The following is a 20,578-nucleotide window of genomic DNA, read 5'->3' on the forward strand; positions in this document are numbered from 1 at the left end:
GGACCCGATCGATCTCTACTAAAAACGTGTCTTGGGAGACTAAAACATAACGACATGAATGCCAGTTTTTGTCTGATGAGACGAAAATGCGCCATTGTTTTTGTCACATGTTAACAATGTGAGTATGGTTGTGTCACTCATGTGACGTACTGCGCCCCCCAATTCACCCACTAGCGTCCTCTCCAGTCTTCCCATTGCCTGTTTTGAGATACACATGCTAAGATTTGTCTTGTTTTCTTGGCAAGAAGAGAGAATATGCAGTGTTGCTTTAGTCTTTAAAGGTCTGTGCTGAGTGATCATCACACACTAAATGTAACTTGTAGTAGTAGCATAGCATTCATGTTAGCATCAGGCTATTGCTAATAGCGAGCGTCCTCTTAAACTCGCTGTGCTGAGTGATCATCACACAATAAATGTAACTCGTGGCTTTTGCATAGCATTCACGTGCTCATTAGCAGCAGGCTATTGCTAATGATGAGCGTCTTCTTAAACTCTCAGACAACTTTTTTTTACATACAGATCGTGGCGTCCTGGAGGGTATAATTTTTTTTGGCTAACACTTTATAATAACTGTTTAACTAGTTAAGAGATCATTAATAAATTGTTTATAAATGATTTATGGTTGCTTTGTGAAGTATTTGTTAACAGTTTGTTAAGCATTTACAGGGTGTTCCAATATGGTTGACCCCATTCTAAATTCCCAAGCTAGTTGATGGATCTTAATAAAACTATATACACTTTATGTTGAAGGTCATAAGTTTTATTGGTTAAATATACAAAGAAAAGTAAAAATATTTGTTGGTTCTATGGCAGATTTTCATAATTGTGCAACATGAGCGCTGCCTGCAAAATGCCTTATCAAAATGCCTTTTCTTTTGGCATTTCTTAACCTGAAAAGATAGAAATGCCAAACGTGACACACAAAATCTTGAAACGTTTCTACACAAACTGTGTTTCAGGTTAAGAACACTCTGTAAATGCTTAACAAACTGTCAACAAATACTTCAAAAATCAACAATAAATCATTTATTACCGTCATTTGCATTTATAATTTGCTACCGGGCCGCACAGAAAAAATAATTTAATAACGACCGCATTCTGGCCGAATTAACCCTGTGCCCCTGCTTAACACACCAATATCCCTGTCTACTCTAGATATAATACTACGGGATATATTAGAATGTCGTCATAGAAATCCATTGATTGGACTGCTAGCAGTACATCTTGTTTGTGTATATAATATATCTATGTGCGCTTGTCCTCGATAATAACGTATTACTAGGCCGCGGGCGCAACACATTTGTTCCCAGAAATAATTAGCCCCCACACGAGCGAAGATGACTGGAAAAAAGACGTCTTTGGAGATATTTTCACGGAGAAAAGGGCACCTGACGAGCCTACAACCTCGAAGACCCACGAACGGCGAAGGAGTGGATTCGTGGCTCGTTTGTGAATAAACCGAGTGATTCGAGCATGTCTGTGCAACAGGAGGATCAGCTTGTAGAGATCGCAAATGACGGCGACCTTAACGTACATTTGAGACAACAACTCTACCGACGTTCTGGATGAAAGTCATTCCGGAATATCCTGACATCGCTACGAGAGCATTGAAAACCTTGCTACAATTTCCAACATCGTATCTTTGTGAAGCGGGCTTCTTAATTAATGCTGAACGACAAGGCGAAGTCATTAATGGTGAGAGCGGTGTGCAGTTGTTGTGTGTAGCTAACATGGCAGGATGTATCTGTGGAGAACTTTTCTACAAGTCCTTCCATGATCAAACGTAAGTTAATATTCCTTTCTTTCAAGAGAGTTTGTAGTGTTTACTTTGGAATCGCTGCATTTGCGCATTTTGTGGCTATGTTTAACGTTATGCGCATGCGCAGAACCGTATCGTTGCAATTTTTGATGGCTTGCAAAATTTGTCAGCGCACCGATCCGTGAAAAAAAGACCCAAATAACACCGGTCTGTGGTGCAAAAAAGGTTGGGGACCCCTGGTCTAAGCAGTAACAAGCTGACCCCCCACCGCTTCAATCTCTGTAGCAATGCTGACAGCACTCCTGTAACGAGTTACATGACATTTTGGAGGGAAAAGGACAAGCAGTACTCGATTCGGACATTTAGGGATGTAGTTTCTAAGGGGTGTACTCACTTTTGTTGTCAGGGGTTTAGACAGTAATAGCTATATTTTGAGTTATTTTGAGGGGAAAATAAATGAACTCTACTATATAAGCTGCACACAGACTACTTTTCATTGTGTCAAGCTGTCATTTTGCCAGTGTTATCCCATGAAAAGATATACTTAAATATCTGTAGAAATGCGAGGGGTGTACTTACTTTTGTAATACGCTGTATACAGTGGGGCAAATAAGTATTTAGCCAGTATTTCGCAAGTTCTCCCACTTGAAAATATTAGAGAGGCCTGTAATTGTCAACATGGGTAAACCTCAACAATGAGAGACAGAATGTGGAAAAAAAACAGAAAATCACATTGTTTGATTTTTAAAAAATTATTTGCAAATCATGGTGGAAAATAAGTATTTGGTCAATACCAAAAGTTCATCTCAATACTTTGTTATGTACCCTTTGTTGGCAATAACGGAGGCCAAATGTTTTCTGTTACTCTGCACAAGCTTTGCACACACTGTTGCTGGTATTTTGGCCCATTCCTCTATGCAGATCTCCTTTAGAGCAGTGATGTTTTGGGGCTGTCGTTGGGCAACACGGACTGGGGCAACAGCTGCTGATTTTTTTTTTTTTTTTTTTTTTGTGGTCTGCAGATCTCACTACTGAATAAAAAATCCAAATTGTTTGCTTCAAACCAAAATGGCAGACTTCCTGTTAAATTCAAGGCATGGGTCTTTGAGACTTTTTTGTGCATCCTGTAATGATAGACATGTCCACCCGAATTCATCTTGATTGGTTAAACTGGTGTGAGGGGCTGATTTTTTTTTGCGTGCAAATACTAAAAGTAGGGTGACCAAACATCCTCTTTTGCCCGGACAAGTCCTACTTTCACGTAGTGTCCTCGTGGTCCGGGCGGGTTTTATAAATTCATAAAAATGTCAGTTTTTTATGATTTTTCACGGGACCAATTTAAAGAGAATCCCTCCGACCGCTGGGTGGCAGCAGCTGACATGGCTCCTATGAGAATGGAGGGAAGTAGTAGTTCTTCTTGTTTTTGTTGGCAGTTTACCCCTATTAATGAGGCATTACCGCCATCTACTGGGTTGACGATTTGGCCACAATGCCTGAAGTTTTTTTTTATTATGATAAATATGTATATAATGGCAACTGTAGACTTCTGTCGGAGCTTTGACTGTAAAATCCCGTTTGGTGTCGCATCGGTGCGCTGCCAATGATTGTAAACTTTTATAGCAAAGTTTGATTTTTGCCTCAGCTAGCTATCAGTAAGCTAAACCGCGCTAGGCATTATGGGAAACGTAGTTTTGAACTGCTATGTTAAGAAACATGCTGATTGAATAGTTTGTCAGTTTATTTCGGTTTTTGTTTGTGTGCAATCTAGAACATTGAATGAGAACATCAATTGAATAGGAATAACAATTTGTCAAGGACAATTGTCGTGATAGTAATTTAGAAAAATGTTTAGTTGGCACATAGCCTACTGTGTGTATGTGTATTGACTGGACTACATTTCTATGGGTCTGCATTATATATATATATATATATATATATATATGTAACGGGTACACGCGAGTCCATGTGGAGCGTGGAAACCTCCCTGCCGATTCCTTCATGTAAGGACGCTAGCGGCTGCGCCGTTGGCTCGAGCTTATTGGTGTAGTGGTTACCGATCTTGCCTGCCGAGTGGAACCGTCGTTGGCGCGCGGGTTCGCGTCCCGGCCTAGTCAGAGGTGGGAGCGGAATGCGGGGCGGCGCTGACACAGGGGTTACAATGGTGCCGTGTACCCGGATCGGCAGCGAAGCTTTCGGGGGGTGAGTGTAACGGGTACACGCGAGTCCATGTGGAGCGTGGAAACCTCCCTGCCGATTCCTTCATGTAAGGACGCTAGCGGCTGCGCCGTTAGCTCGAGCTTATTGGTGCAGTGGTTACCGATCTTGCCTGCCGAGTGGAAGCGTCGTTGGCGCGCGGGTTCGCATCCCAGCCTAGTCAGAGGTGGGAGCGGAACACGGGGCGGCGCTGACACAGGGGTTACATATATATATATATATATATATATATTAGAGCTGAAACGAATACTCGAGCAACTCGAGTTTAAAAACTGATCCGAGTAGTTTTATTCACCTCGAGTAATCGTTTATTTTGACAGCTCTAAGCATCACGTTTTGCTCGGACTACTTTTAATGCGGGACGCGCTGATGTCACGTACGTAGAGGAAGAAGAAGAAGAGAAAAAAAACTTACTGCAGCCGACAGCAGCTACAAACGACGCCGACGTTGCTAAATACTAGCCCGCACGATGCTAGTTGGTAGCAGGTAGTGTCTGATGAGTCTCATAGATATCACATGTATGTTGAACTAGATGCAATTTGACAGACTCGGCCGCGTCTGGGCAGCGTTAGTAAACAGCCGTCATCTTAAAGCAGTAGAGCGCAAAGCGCTAATAAAGAGCGCTAAGCGCTAATAAATAAGAATAACGTAACGTTAGCCCTGTGGAGGGCTAGGTTTCTATTAATTATGACCACTGTCGATGCTTGGCTAACGTGTCTTACATACAGGCTTTAACATAACATAGCGATGTGGAGTGATGAGGGTGTAAAATAAAAACTCAATAATGCTAACTATCAATTTTAGCTCTGTAGTCATTGCTGGATAAAACATCAAGTAGCACTGGTCCCTAATGTGCTCCAATACAGCCTGTATCGTACATTTATTTTGAACACTGCAAAAAATCCTATCAGGACTTACAGTTTATATATCAGAGGTTGCACTAGACATTTTCGTTGTCTGTCATTTTGACTGACAGGGTCATAAAAATCCGGTCATAATCTATTTTTACCCGTGACTTAAATTTTTAAAATGATAATGATGACATATTTAATTGTATTTAGTTTTCATTCATTTTTAATTAATATTGTAACGCTTGCTTGGCGGCGAAAAATTAGACACGGAAGTCGTGGTATTTTTCTCCCTCTTTTTACTCTGCTTACTGCCAACAACACCAACAAAACAACAACTCCGCCCCCAAAGAAAAAGAGGCAACGATATAGACCCCAATCACCAACGTCACACAATGATCTTAATCGTGGTTGTCAGCCCAAAATCTTCTAAATATATATTAAATGCATCTTACCAGATATAAAATGACTACTACATAGTCTGTGGTGATCGTTTGGTGCCCAGATTTCTTGTCGAATTACAGCAGTCCATCTCGCTCTCCTCTTCGGGTCTCTCAGAATACAGTAGAACTTCAAGTCTCTCCGTCTATCTGTGACTGCAACCAACCGCCACACACGCCTTCACCATTTTGATTATTAATGTTAACGAGCAGAAAAACACGCCATAATAGGAGGCATGTACGTAGCGGTAATGTGTAAACAAGACGAGCTGACACACAATATGGCGGCTCCAGTCAGGGGGGCGGAGTTGTGACGTCATGTGATTGGGGTCTAAACACAGGCGGCAATCTAGTCCACCAATTGGATGACGCGCTGGCACACCGGGTGCACCAATAAGAACCTCGCGTTGATGTGTCAATCACGCCGCCAGACCCCGGTGACGCTACAATATTCTGACAGAATAGCCAACGACGTCATGCATTAAGAGAGACAATAGCTAATTAATATGCTCACTCGCCACCCTGTGGTCTGGGGTGTGAATTGCAACCTGTCAAAATGACGGACGGACTTCAGTTTTTTCCGTCACCGTTTTAAAAAACCGGTCAATGACGGAAAATATTCGGTTAACGCGACCCCTGATATATATATATTTTATTTTATTTTTTTAAATAAGATCTAAAGGTATTTTGAGTGAAAGCAGTGAATTAGTCTTTTTTATTTTTTTTATTTTAGTTACATCTGAGATGCAATTGTTGGTTGTTTTCAACAATATACATCGAAAATAAAGACATTGACTGAAAATGGTTCAAGATTAGATGAAATGTCTTGTTTCTCATGTATATCTATAATTGCTCTTCACCCAAAAATATATTTGTTTTATCCAATTACTCGATTAATCGATAGAATTTTCAGTCGATTACTCGATTACTGAAATATTCGATAGCTGTAGCCCTAATATATATATATATATATATATATATATATATATATATATATATATATATATATTTTTTTTTTTAAAAAGTCATTATTTATTTTTTTTCAAACTGCATTTTTCCATCCAGAGTGAGGGGGCACACTTTAAATATATTAAAGTGATATAGGCATCTTTGAGTGAACTTTGAATAAAATTCAAGTATCTTGAGGCCGGGCTGAGGCTGGGCTGAGTGTCCTCTTTTTTAGAAATCAAAATATGGTCACCCTAACTAAAAGGGAATAAATTGACTCATTAGGAATGGAACAGTTTTAACAGTATCTCAATCACGTTAACCCAAAAAAATGAGAAAACTTTTAAGGACGCACGTCACGGTTGATCTTGTTTTAAGCCGAAGGGTTTAAAAGAGGCCACAAAAAAGGATGTGTTGCATTTGGAGAGATTATCTTCAACATCCAGCTGCTGCTATTTGTTTTATTACAGCAGCCCGAGCAGAAATCAGTTATAAAACAATTGCCTTTTCGCATCTTTTAAGAAAAAACAAAAATGTTTGCAATAAATAAACCAAGGAATCATCTGGAATGTTTTTTTTAATTTTTTTTTTTATCTTTGAACACCAGTTTAACCACTCAACATGATATCGACTGACATGTCCACCATACCAATCGCTTTGAGGAACCCTTGCCTGAAATTTGAACATGACCTCAGCCATTTTGGTTTGAAGCAACCACTTTACAGTGAATTCCAGGGCTTGTACTTTGAGCAACTAAGGCAAAATGGAAGCCGGTGTTACAAATAACAGCTTGTGTTGATGGCGCAACATGCAGCGGCTTCTAAGTTTTTGGCAGTGGAGTGTTGGACAGAGTTCAGCGTTGACTGGAACACATCTGGACAAGATCGAGGATAAGGCAGGCAATTGAATGAGAGCTCAGAAGAACGAGCGCTTGATTAAAAATAGCAGCCTTTTAAATCTGGAGGGGAACGTTTGATGGGAAAAAGTCAATAGCGGCAATGAACGCGCCAAGAATATTAATGAGAAGGACGGAAGGGTGATAACAGTTTAAAAATATACACATTTTAAGTGCAGCAATAGACAGAGTGTTTCACAGTATGCATTGAATAACATCAAATAAAATTGAGGAACATTAATACAATTTTGAATACTTTATTTTGCATTCAAAAGTAGAAAACCAAATTACCCAATTAAAATGTATTGAGTTAAAAATATGAAATTTTTTTTTAGGTCATGTTGGTTCTACTAATTATTTAGTTCAATTGAAAAATAAGTATTATTTTTTAGGTCAATTTTATTTACAGATAGACATAATTCTTAAAAGATTAAAGCTAGTACGAGTTATAATAATTTGATATTAAAACCCTTCTTAATGTTTTCGTTTTAATAAAATTTTTAAATTATTTTACATGTAGGTCGCCATTGTTGTTGACGTCACATTGGTACGCTGCCGGACTTCCACAGTGTCACTCTTTTAAGTACATAAACATGTCATCGGTTCTGCCCTTCCAATTTGAACCCGAGTGGAACATTAATGAGGAGGACAGCAAAAGCAAAATGAACAGGAAAGACTGGATGAGACAAGTAGTGTTCATGTGTCAAGTTCGATAGTGACAGCACTCTCCTGGAATTGTTTGCAGATCTTTACGGTAAACTATTGTGTGATCCAACTTACTCCAATATTATTATGGAGATAGTTAGCATCCAGAGCTCTTGTGTGCTTTCCATATGATTAGGGCATGGGTGTCCAAACCTGTCCTCAAGGGCCGCTGTGGGTCCTGGTTTTTGTTCCTACCAATTGACCCCACTCACCAACGTCACACAATGACATGTCGTTGTATTGTGCCGCCATATTGTCCGTCATTGTGTGTCCGTATTCTTAATGGTCTCAATTTATCGTGCAATTTATAGTGCAATTCATGGAAGCCCCGGTGCTTTCAGATGCTGTAAACTCATTGGATGCGTTGCATAAAAGGCGTTATGTGGAAAAGCTTCGGTCGATCCATTCGCCAGATCCATATTTGATGCCTAAATCGATATTTTTCGACCCACTGTCTTCGCCGTCTCTGCCTGACATCTGCTACCCTGATATCTACAACTATCTTGTCCACAGAAACTCAGCCTATTCTCACGAAACTTTGAAAAACTTTAAGAGCAGCACTCTAAGCAACATTACCCCGTCTGACCCTTTACTTCCAATTTTCTAAAATGGCGTTCAATCCGTTTGAACTGGGAGGGTGGCAGCGAATGAACATTCGTTCGTTCGCTGCCATCCCTCCCAGTTCAAATGGATTGGACGTCTACTAGTGATAAACTCATTCCAATTCACAGCAGAAGCTTGTTTTTTGTTTATTAGTTTTTGGAGAATATCCTAGAATGATTTCCCGACCAATGTATCGAAAATCGTTGCATCGCTATATCGTCAAATGATCATTATCGTGAGCTTTGTATTGCAAATCGTATCGTATCATGAGGTACCAAGAGGTTCCCACTCCTATTGGCCATAGTTTTACATACTGTATAGTTGATGTGTGCACAGAGATATTGGACTGTGCCAGTGATTTCTGTAAGTCTTTAGCAGACACTCTAGGGTTATTTTTTACCTCTCTGTGTATTCTGCGCTGAACTCTTGGCGTCATCTTTGGTGGACGGCCACTACTTGGGAGAGAAGCAACAGTGCAAAACTGTCTACATTAGTAGACAACTCTGACTGTCGATTGATGAACATCCAGACTTTTAGAGATGGTTTTGTATCCTTTCCCAGCTTTATACAAATCAACAATCCTTAATCGCAAGTCTTCAGACAGCTCTTTTGACCGAGCCATGATGCACATCAGACAACTGTTCTCATCAAGACAATTCTTACCAGGTGTGTGTTTTATAGTGGGCAGGGCAGCTTTAAGCCACTCATCAGTGATTGGGCACACACCTGACTGAAATTGCTTGGTAAAAATTGGTTTCAATTGTTCTTTAACTCTCCTTAGGCCAGTACTTCTCAAATAGTTGGGTGATGCTGGGGGTGGCACATGTGACTTTGGGGAACATACTTTTTGCCGTACTAGAATAAAGTGTAATTGCACATCCACTCAGTGGGTGGCAGTGCCACCCTCATTTTCAGAGATTGCGCAATATTTTTGAACCTAACAAGAGCACACAGAAAAGAGCACTGGACATATGAAATGCTAAGACAAGGAAATATGACGAATCGTATGTAGCATATGGCTTTGACTTTTAGTACAGTGGGGGACGCGGAAAGACCAGTTTGTTTACTTAGTCTAAAAATGTTCGCAGCGTACAGCAGAAATTATTTTTTTTTCAGTGAAAATGTGCCGAATATTGCTAGCAATCCTCCCGCTTTGTCAGTGTTGAATCAGTAAACCAGCGAGCACTGTCAGCATCATATAAGGTGGCATACCAAGTTGCTCAGTGCAAAATAACCCAACACCATTGCAAAGGAGCTGATACTGCCTGCAGCAAAAATAAAAACAGTTCCCCTTTCCAAGGAAACTGTCATTTTTGTTCTATTAATTTTTATTTTTTCGGTCTAATTGTTTGGCATATTGTCCTCGTGAGTTAATATGCTAATCAATTTGAATTTATTATTATTTATTGATTTTATTTTTCAGTATCAAACGGTCAAAAAATGAATCTTGAGTGTATTTTTACAGTATGAATGTTTTTTTTTTTTATTACACTTATTAATTTGTATTTTTTCGGTCTAATTGTTTGGCATATTGTCCTCGTGAGTTAATATGCTAATCAATTTGAATGTATTATTATTTATTGATTTTATTTTTCAGTATCAAACGGTCAAAAAATGAATTGAGTGTATTTTTACAGTATGAATGTTGTTGTTGTTGTTTTTTTACACTTATTAATTTTTATTTTTTCGGTCTAATTGTTTGGCATATTGTCCTCGTGAGTTAATATGCTAATCAATTTGAATTTATTATTATTTATTGATTTTATTAGATTTTATTTTTCAGTATCAAACGGTCAAAAAATGAATTGAGTGTATTTTTACAGTATGAATGTTGTTGTTGTTGTTGTTTTTTACACTTATTAATTTTTATTTTTTCAGTCTAACTGTTTGGCATATTGTCCCCGTGAGTTAATATGCTAATCAATTTTCAGTATCAAACGGTCAAAAAATGAATCTTGAGTGTATTTTTACAGTATGAATGTTGTTTTTTTTTTACACTTATTAATTTTTATTTTTTCGGTGTAATTGTTTGGTATATTGTCCTCGTAAGTTAATATGCTAATCAATTTGAATTTATTATTATTTATTGATTTTATTTTTCAGTATCAAACGGTCAAAAAATGAATCTTGAGTGTATTTTTACAGTATGAATGTTGGTTTTTTTTTTACACTTATTAATTTTTATTTTTTCGGTCTAATTGTTTGGCATATTGTCCTCGTGAGTTAATATGCTAATCAATTTGAATTTATTATTATTTATTGATTTTATTAGATTTTATTTTTCAGTATCAAACGGTCAAAAAATGAATCGAGTGTATTTTTACAGTATGAATGTTGTTGTTGTTGTTTTTTTACACTTATTTTTATTTTTTCAGTCTAATTGTTTGGCATATTGTCCTCGTGAGTTAATATGCTAATCAATTTGAATGTATTATTATTTATTGATTTTATTTTTCAGTATCAAACGGTCAAAAAATGAATCGAGTGTATTTTTACAGTATGAATGTTGTTGTTGTTTTTTTTACACTTATTTTTATTTTTTCGGTCTAATTGTTTGGCATATTGTCCTCGTAAATTAATATGCTAATCAATTTGAATTTATTGTAAGTTGATCTATATTAGTTTTTTCTTTAATATCATAAAGAACACAATGTTATGCAGAGCTGTACTTATAATAATAACAATGTTATATAGAAATGATACTACAGTATATTTACAGTGGTGGCAGAGAGTTGGGGGGCGCGGAACGGTTACGTCTTCCTGGGGGAGGCATAACAGAAAATAATTGAGAAGCACTGCCTTAGGCAGAGGGTTCACTTACTTATTTTCCCCCCTTCTGTCGAACTTGACCTAAAAATGGCAGAAATTGAGTTAGCCCTCTGTAGTTCTCTGTTATCTCTAGTAGGGACAAAAAGGTGCAGTGGAATCAAAGTACAGTCATGGGTTTTATGTTCCATCAGCATGGATGACGCATTACGTCAGGTGTGTGTGTGTGGCTGTCCAAGGACAAGTGCACACTATTAATGCAGCTCATGTAGAGCCCATCTTGGCTAAGATGGATGCGGCTATCAAAGCGATGGAAGAGAATACTTCGGCCGCTTAGTGACCTCGCTAATTAAACCCCCTGCGGTTTCGACCCATGAATCAAAAGCCTTACGCGCCCCAACGATGGAAGTGCTGTCACATGGTCTCGTTCATCGTCCCGAGTCAAAGTGACGATTCTGTAGAGGAAAAAGGCGACTCAAACATACGCTCAATAACCTCCTTGTTCTCGTTGAAAGTTCCAGGCAGACTCGGGATTTGGTCAAATGTCACCGATGTTTGGCATTTCCTGTGTGTGTAGTCTACTGTACTTGCCAACTCCCTGAAGGAAAAAAATGAATAAGGGACACTTAATTGGTAGAGTCGGCCGGCCCAAAAACCGTCATCCTTTATTTTTTGGAAGTGAAAAGCGACTTTTTAAAATTATAATAATTTTGCTCAAAAGTGAAGTAATTGGATGCATATTTGAGCACATGGAAAATCACAGTTGTCTCATCACCGCAGACACGCCATTCCCGCACCTCTTTTAACGCACCACATACAACATACTTCACAGGGGGCTTCGACAAGGGGCGGTGGGATGTGCGGCTGGGAAGAACTTCCATGCGGCGGTCCCACTGCCTAAGCTAAGCTCTCCTAATTTAAAGCATACACTGCACTACCCTCCCCACACAATCCCATCACTGTGCTGGGACAATGGCTGCCAGTCGGGGACCTGGCAGCCACAGTAATAGGGCGGTAGGTTGGTCCCACACGTTTTCTCTATGGCGTGGGTTCCGGGGCGTGGCCTCCTCTCTGCCTGGGCTGCTTGCCGCAGGGGGGCGGTGGGGGCTCTAATCCCGCGCCGCCTCGTGGTGGCTTCTCGCCCCCGCTCTCCTGCTTCCCTTCTCACTTATGCCTGGGTATCCACCCTGCGCTCCGGCGCGGGTCACTGGCTGGGTGCCGGTAGGTCGGCCGGGTATTGCCTGCTCTGGGTAGGGATCCTGTCCTACCCTGGGCTTAGTGGGCCGTGGGGGTCCTGCGGTGTGCCGTGTTGGTTGGGGGGCGGGCGGTGGTGGCTCGTTGGCCGGTGGTGGGGCTACGGCGTGTCACCTCGTCCCATCCCTGAAGGTCGGTTGATAGGGGCGCGGACGGTCCCGGGGACCACCGTAGATCATGGTAGGATGACGGCGGCCTCCTAGCTAGTGCTGCGGGAGGAAGGATGGGCAGCGCTGCCTCGCCCCCTACCCTCGTTTGACTGGATAAGGGCAGCTCCCGCGTGTGATTTCCACTCGTCTGCAGGACTATCGCATGCCTGACGGGATTCACGCAATACAAGGTGCTATTAGACACACTCAAGTTGAGAAACTCCATGTCAGGATTAGCGATCAGGCAGCATAGAATAGGATGCCAACATATCCACACTCACAAGGGATTCACACAAATACTGGGTTCTACACCTCACATGGCTGATTTGTGTCCACCTCACCCCTCTCAAAAACTCCACATCTTTGACTTTCTGAACCCCCCCACCCCCTGCTCTTTCTCCTTGGTCATTAGCCCCCCCATACCCCACATGAAAAACCGTAGTCCTTTTGTGATGACACAATCAAAATCCTGTGTGAGTGGGACATAAATAAAAGAGAGAAGGAGAGAGAGAGACAGATGAAGCACAAACAACAAGAAATACATTGAACACCTACACTAACTATGAATTTATTGGTACTATCCTTAGCTAGTTATATACCCTGTTGACACCTATATTCAGCCTAAAGTTTTTGGTGCCGAATTTTCACTCACATCTCTACTTTTAATTACCACTTTCTGCTGATTTGGGGACATTTCGAGGACACGTCCTGTTGATATCAGTGTAATGTTAGGTTTTCGATCAAAAATAACAACCACACAGGTTTTTCTGCCATTGAAAATGAATGGGGAATTTGGACGTACATGGCCATCAATGGCGTGGACGTGCATGTCTGTCAATGGCATCAATTTAATTAGGCACCAGTTGAATGTCAATGGGCTGTCATGGTAAATGGTAAAAGGACCTACTGTTTGTTTTCCTGCCATTGAAAATTAATTGGAAATTTGTACAAATTTTGAAATGAATAGGACAGTTTTGGGCAAATTTTGGGGGAACCGGAATGTTTTGGCAAATTCTGTATCCAACTTTTATGCCCCTGACTGTCCTGGAATTATTTATGTGTAAATTATGCGATCTGGTGAAAAACTGCAGGACTAAATACATTTTGGAATTTTTTTTCCAAAAAACCCGTTTTCACGGGCGAACGGAAAATTTTGGGGAGTCATTCGAAAAATTCCCTGCGTCGTGCCAAAATTCCGTTCATTTTGTTATTTGAATGGTGACAGTCGGTCAAATGTTTTGGGCTGTGAGTGCCAAAGAAACGCCATTAACTCATTTGCTCCCAAAAACGTATAAATACGTTTATTTTTAATTGTTTCAGTGTCCCAAAGATGAATTTATACATCTTTTACATTTTTTTTCACATGAGACATCTCTGGGTTCTGATTCAACTTAGCTACAAAGCACAATGCTGAAAATCCATTTTAAAGCAATAAAACTGGCCACTGGAGGGCAGTAGCGCATTTGGTAAGACCCGCAACCCGATTCAATGGAATGAACGGCCGCGCCGCACGGCTGGGGCGTCGGCAGAAGACGACCGAATGGACGTCCAGGATGCCAGGCGGCGGACGACCTAGCAGAACAACCGGGAGGACGCTCGTGATGCCAGGCGTTGGACAACCGTGCACAATGACTGGGACCACCAGTGCAGCGGACGATGCCGTTGAGTCCGTGCTGCTCGCCGAGCAGACCCAGCCAGAGACTCAAAAAAATCCATCTTTATGAGACAGGTGGCGATGAGGGAAAAGTTTACCTGGCTGTCGCGGCCACAACAGCGTCATCTTTCAGTTAGTTATGTGTAAATAAATTGTTACTTTGCTATAAAAAGCTCTTTTTGTCTTGTTGTTTATGTTATTTTGTAAAAGGAAAACATTCAGATGTTTGGGATGTAACTAAAGCAAAAAATAGCTGTGTTAAAGTTATGTTTGAAATGTATGCTTTCACAAAAAGCTCAATTTTTCATCAGAAATTGGGAAAATTGCTCAAACTAAGCTATTTTCTAATGCTAATTTCTAAAGAATGGAAAAAGATATGAACTAACTTTTTACCTGCTGAAAAGAGTATTCTTTCTTTTGGTGGGTTCCATGTTTATATAGTAATAGAACAGAATTTCCTGTGGACCTTGCAAAATCAGTCAAAATCCAGTAAAACGAGGGGGGGGGGGGTTACTATCTGGGCCCTTGCTTTGCAAAGAGAAAGCAGCAAACAGAAAGGGGTTATGGCGTGACAGAAAGGAAATAAGCATACAGAAGAGAAGAACAAACAACAACAAAAATACATTATTACTCTTTTATGCTATCTATGAACATAGTGGTGCTATCGTTAGCTAATTATTAAAGATCGGACCCGATCGATCGGTCGGGTCCGATAACGTCATTTTCAAAGTATCGGAATCGGCAAAAAAATATCGGACATGTCTTTTTAAAAAAAAAAAAAATATATATATATATATATATATATAATTGAATCGTTTTCTAATTGTATTTAACGTTACAGAAAAAATGTCTTGCACTCATCCAAAGTCTTTTCAAATTTATCGCATTAATGGGCGTTAATTAATTTTTTTAATTAATCACGTTAAAATATTTGACGCAATTAACGCAGATCACCCGCTCAGACAGATTTAAATGACGGTACAGTGAAACGCTCACTTGTTAATTGTGTTTTATGGAGTTTTGCTGCCCTCTGCTGGCGCTTGGGTGCGACTGATTTTATAGGCTTCAGCACCCATGAGCATTGTGCAAGTAATTACTGACATCAACAATGGCGGGCTACTAGTTTATTTTTTGATTGATCATTTTACAAATTTCATTAAAACGAAAACAAAGAGGGGTTTTACTATAAAATATCTATAAATTGTACTAAAATTTCTATCCATGGATCGCTTTAACAGAATGTTAATAATGTTAATGCCATCTTGTTGATTTATTGTTATAATAAACAAATACAGTCCTTATGTACCGTATGTTTAATGTATATATCCATCTTGTCTTATCTTTCCATTCCAAAAATAATTTACAGAAAAATATAGCATATTTTATAGATGGTTTGAATTGCGATTAATTCCGATTAATTCCGATTAATTAAATTTTAAGCTGTAATTACCTCGATTAAAAATTTTAATCGTTTGGCAGCCCTAGTTAAAATATTTTACGCAATTACCGCATGCGCTGCACGACCCACTCACGAATTGTCGTGTTCAATCTATAATGGTGCCGTTTTTTCTATATACAGAGGTAAAAGGCAGCGTAAAATAAATAAGAGTGAATTTTGGCAGTCTTTGGAACCTTTTTTTCAATTGGCTAAAGCCTTAAAATCCCTCTCTCAACAATTAGAAATATCGTGAGAAGCAATGTGGGGAAGAAAGGTAGTGGTTGATCTTTACTTAACACCCTATGTTATTTCCCAACGCAGAGAAGATACAGTGCCTTGCAAAAGTATTCGGCCCCCTTGAACCTTGCAACCTTTCGCCACATTTCAGGCTTCAAACATAAAGATATAAAATTTTAATTTTTTGTCAAGAATCAACAACAAGTGGGACACAATCGTGAAGTGGAACAACATTTATTGGATAGTTTAAACTTTTTTAACAAATAAAAAACTGAAAAGTGGGGCGTGCAATATTATTCGGCCCCCTTGCGTTAATACTTTGTAGCGCCACCTTTTGCTCCAATTACAGCTGCAAGTCGCTTGGGGTATGTTTCTATCAGTTTTGCACATCGAGAGACTGACATTCTTGCCCATTCTTCCTTGCAAAACAGCTCCAGCTCAGTGAGGTTGGATGGAGAGTGTTTGTGAACAGCAGTCTTCAGCTCTTTCCACAGATTCTCGATTGGATTCGGGTCTGGACTTTGACTTGGCCATTCTAACACCTGGATACGTTTATTTCTGAACCATTCCATTGTAGATTTGGCTTTATGTTTTGGATCATTGTCCTGTTGGAAGATAAATCTCCGTCCCAGTCTCAGGTCTTGTGCAGATACCAACAGGTTTTCTTCCAGAATGTTCCTGTATTTGGCTGCATCCATCTTCCCGTCAATTTTAACCATCTTCCCTGTCCCTGCTGAAGAAAAGCAGGCCCAAACCATGATGCTGCCACCACCATGTTTGACAGTGGGGATGGTGTGTTCAGGGCGATGAGCTGTGTTGCTTTTACGCCAAACATATCGTTTTGCATTGTGGCCAAAAAGTTCAATTTTGGTTTCATCTGACCAGAGCACCTTCTTCCACATGTTTGGTGTGTCTCCCAGGTGGCTTGTGGCAAACTTTAAACGAGACTTTTTTTGGATATCTTTGAGAAATTGCTTTCTTCTTGCCACTCTTCCATAAAGGCCAGATTTGTGCAGTGTACGACTGATTGTTTGTTGTCCTATGGACAGACTCTCCCACCTCAGCTGTAGATCTCTGCAGTTCATCCAGAGTGATCATGGGCCTCTTGGCTGCATCTCTGATCAGTTTTCTCCTTGTTTGAGAAGAAAGTTTGAAAGGACGGCCGAGTCTTGGTAGATTTGCAGTGGTCTGATGCTCCTTCCATTTCAATATGATGGCTTGCACAGTGCTCCTTGAGATGTTTAAAGCTTGGGAAATCTTTTTGTATCCAAATCCGGCTTTAAACTTCTCCACAACAGTATCTCGGACCTGCCTGGTGTGTTCCTTGGTTTTCATAATTCTCTCTGCACTTTAAACAGAACCCTGAGACTATCACAGAGCAGGTGCATTTATACGGAGACTTGATTACACACAGGTGGATTCTATTTATCATCATCGGTCATTTAGGACAACATTGGCTCATTCAGAGATCCTCACTGAACTTCTGGAGTGAGTTTGCTGCCCTGAAAGTAAAGGGGCCGAATAATATTGCACGCCCCACTTTTCAGTTTTTTATATGTTAAAAAAGTTTAAATTATCCAATAAATGTTTTCCACTTCACCATTGTGTCCCGCTTGTTGTTGATTCTTGACAAAAAAATTAAATTTCATATCTTTATGTTTGAAACCTGAAATGTGGCTAAAGGTTGCAAGATTCAAGGGGGCCGAATACTTTTGGAAGGCACTGTATATCGGTGCCACTACGCACAGTCATGGTTGCACTTCCCATCATGCATTTGGGCAGAACATTTAAATGGCTACAGTATCATTTACTGAAAGCAAATACACTAGATGGCAATATTTAGTCACAATATACAAAGTCACATTTATCCTTTAAGAATTACAAGTCTTTCTATCCGTGGATCCCTCTCACAGAAAGAATGTTAATAATGTAAATGCCATCTCGAGGATTTATTGTCATAATAAACAAATACAGCACTTATGTACTGTATGTTGAATGTATATATTCGTCCGAGTTTTATTCATTTTTTTCTTAATGCATTGCCAAAATGTATATGATCGGGAAAAATTATCGGGAATGATTGGAATTGAATCGGATCGGGAAATATCGGGATCGGCAGATACTCAAACTAAAACGATCGGATCGGGAGCAAAAAAACATGATCGGAACAACCCTACCAATTATATTTACACGTGGACACCATGTGGGGGGGGGGCTTGATATCCGAAGAGTAAGAGGATGGGAGGTGAGTCTAAAGAAGACGTGATTGGGCGGGGTGAGGTGTACACACCATAATAATAGCATGTGTTGTTGTATGTCTTTTGTGCGTCCGAGGTTGTGCATGATTTGATTGAAAGGATTAGCGAGTTAGAGCACGGCAAATTCTAGAATATCTCTTGCGTAATGTAACCATGTCACTGATTATGTAACGTGCTGACATTTTTTGATGCGGTGCGCACGTACCCACCGTGTGCGTGTCGGTTACTGCTTGTGTCATTTGACAGAGTCAGCATGAAAAGGTTTGTTGACATTGAGCTTAGATGCTGCGCGTCCTTCATGATGAAATTAGGAATGAGCGTTTTTGTAATATAAAAGTGACTTTTAAAAGGATTAGCAGATGTGGGAACAGCTGGTGTAGATTACGGCTTCTGATAGTGAATGATTTTTTGTGTGTGTAATTGATGGTGATCGACGTCAATGAATTGATATTAAGTTCGATTTTCTGTTGTTTTTTTTTTTTAGCTTGCTCGTGCACAGGCGCGTGCGTGGAGGTGGACTCGGATACAGAGGCGGTGGCCAACCGAGGCTTTAAAATGGGCTGCATTTCGTGCAAGAGGAGGGGAGAGGTCATGGCCACTGCCAGCGTCGCTTGGTTCTTCAAGGCCTCGCACGACGACGACTTCTCACACGTCAGGCTTGCACTCGTGCAAACATTACTTCATCAAAGCACCACATTTCAAAACTGTACACATTGTACTGCATGTTATATTTACAAACCTAATTATCTTCTTTTAATAAGTAATTCAAAATTGTCTATTTTGATTCTATACTAAAATTTGAAATAGTTTTATATTACACTGGCCAGCAGACAAAATTGTGCACGAAATATTTATAACATCCGTAGCGTCATCGAGACTTTATTATAAATCTTAATCACAAATATTATGCATTAAATACATATTATAATTGACATTTTAATCAATTATCAATTACTTAAAATTTAAGCAAAGAATGATCTTAGAATTAAAATGGAAATTGAATTCGATTCCATTGACGCTTATGAAGGGTGCTGCCACTGACAGCCATGGACGTCCAAATTTCCCCATTCATTTCTAATGGCATTTACTTTGATTAATGCCATTGATGGGCATGTTTGTGCATTCTATTGGGTGTATTTGGTCACCTACAAACAAGCAAGATTTCTGGCTGTCAAAGAGGTCTAACTTCTTCTAACGAGGTCTAACGAGACTCCACTCGTTACCTTTATTAATGGCACCTGTTTTAAGTCATTATCAGTATAAAAGACACCTGTCCACAACTTCAGTCAGTCACACTCCAAACTCCACTATGGCCAAGACCAAAGAGATGTCGAAGGAAACCAGAGACAAAATTGTAGACCTGCACCAGGCTGGGAAGACTGAATCTGCAATAGGTAAAACGCTTAGTGTAAAGAAATCAACTGTGGGAGCAATTATTAGAAAATGGAAGACATACAAGACCACTGATAATCTCCCTCGATCTGGGGCTCCATGCAAGATCTTACCCCGTGGCGTCAAAATGATAACAAGAATGGTGAGCAAAAATCCCAGAACCACACGGGGGGACCTAGTGAATGACCTACAGAGAGCTGGGACCACAGTAACAAAGGCTACTATCAGTAACACAATGCGCTGCCAGGGACTCAAATCCTGCACTGCCAGAAGTGTCCCCCTGCTGAAGCCAGTACACGTCCAGGCCTGTCTGCGGTTCGCTAGAGAGCATTTGGATGATCCAGAAGAGGACTGGGAGAATGTGTTATGGTCAGATGAAACCAAAATAGAACTTTTTGGTAGAAACACAAGTTCTCGTGTTTGGAGGAGAAAGAATACTGAATTGCATCCGAAGAACACCATACCCACTGTGAAGCATGGGGGTGGAAACATCATGCTTTGGGGCTGTTTTTCTGCAAAGGGACTAGGTCGACTGATCTGTGTAAAGGAAAGAATGAATGGGGCCATGTATTGAGAGATTTTGAGTGAAAATCTCCTTCCATCAGCAAGGGCATTGACGATGAGACGTGGCTGGGTCTTTCAGCATGACCATGATCTCAAACACAAAGCCAGGGCAACAAAGGAGTGGCTTCGTAAGAAGCATTTTAAGGTCCTGGAGTGGCCTAGCCAGGCTCCAGATCTCAAGCCCATAGAAAATCTGTGGAGGGACTTGAAAGTCCGTGTTGCGCAACGACAGCCCCAAAACATCACTGCTCTAGAGGAGATCTGCATAGAGGAATGGGCCTAAATACCAGCAACAGTGTGTGAAAAGCTTGCGAATAGCTACAGAAAACGTTTGGCCTCCATTATTGCCAACAAAGGGTACATAACAAAGTATTGAGATGAACTTTTGGTATTGACCAAATACTTATTTTCCACCATGATTTGCAAATAAATTCTTTAAAAAAGCAAACAATGT

The 20,578-nt window shown here is 40.1% G+C and overlaps 1 protein-coding gene across 2 annotated transcripts in view; it reads left to right on the plus strand.

Moving 5' to 3' along the window:
- LOC130914544 (sodium channel subunit beta-1-like) overlaps positions 1-20,578 on the plus strand; it is a 33,361-nt gene that overhangs the window by 2,354 nt on the left and 10,429 nt on the right. For both annotated transcript variants that reach the window (XM_057833815.1, XM_057833816.1), the window contains exon 2: positions 18,653-18,819. In XM_057833815.1, coding sequence (XP_057689798.1) covers positions 18,653-18,819 — 167 coding nt within the window. The remainder of the gene's footprint in view (positions 1-18,652; positions 18,820-20,578) is intronic.

This window comes from Corythoichthys intestinalis, chromosome 4, assembly GCF_030265065.1.
Source record: "Corythoichthys intestinalis isolate RoL2023-P3 chromosome 4, ASM3026506v1, whole genome shotgun sequence".
NCBI lineage: Eukaryota > Metazoa > Chordata > Actinopteri > Syngnathiformes > Syngnathidae > Corythoichthys > Corythoichthys intestinalis.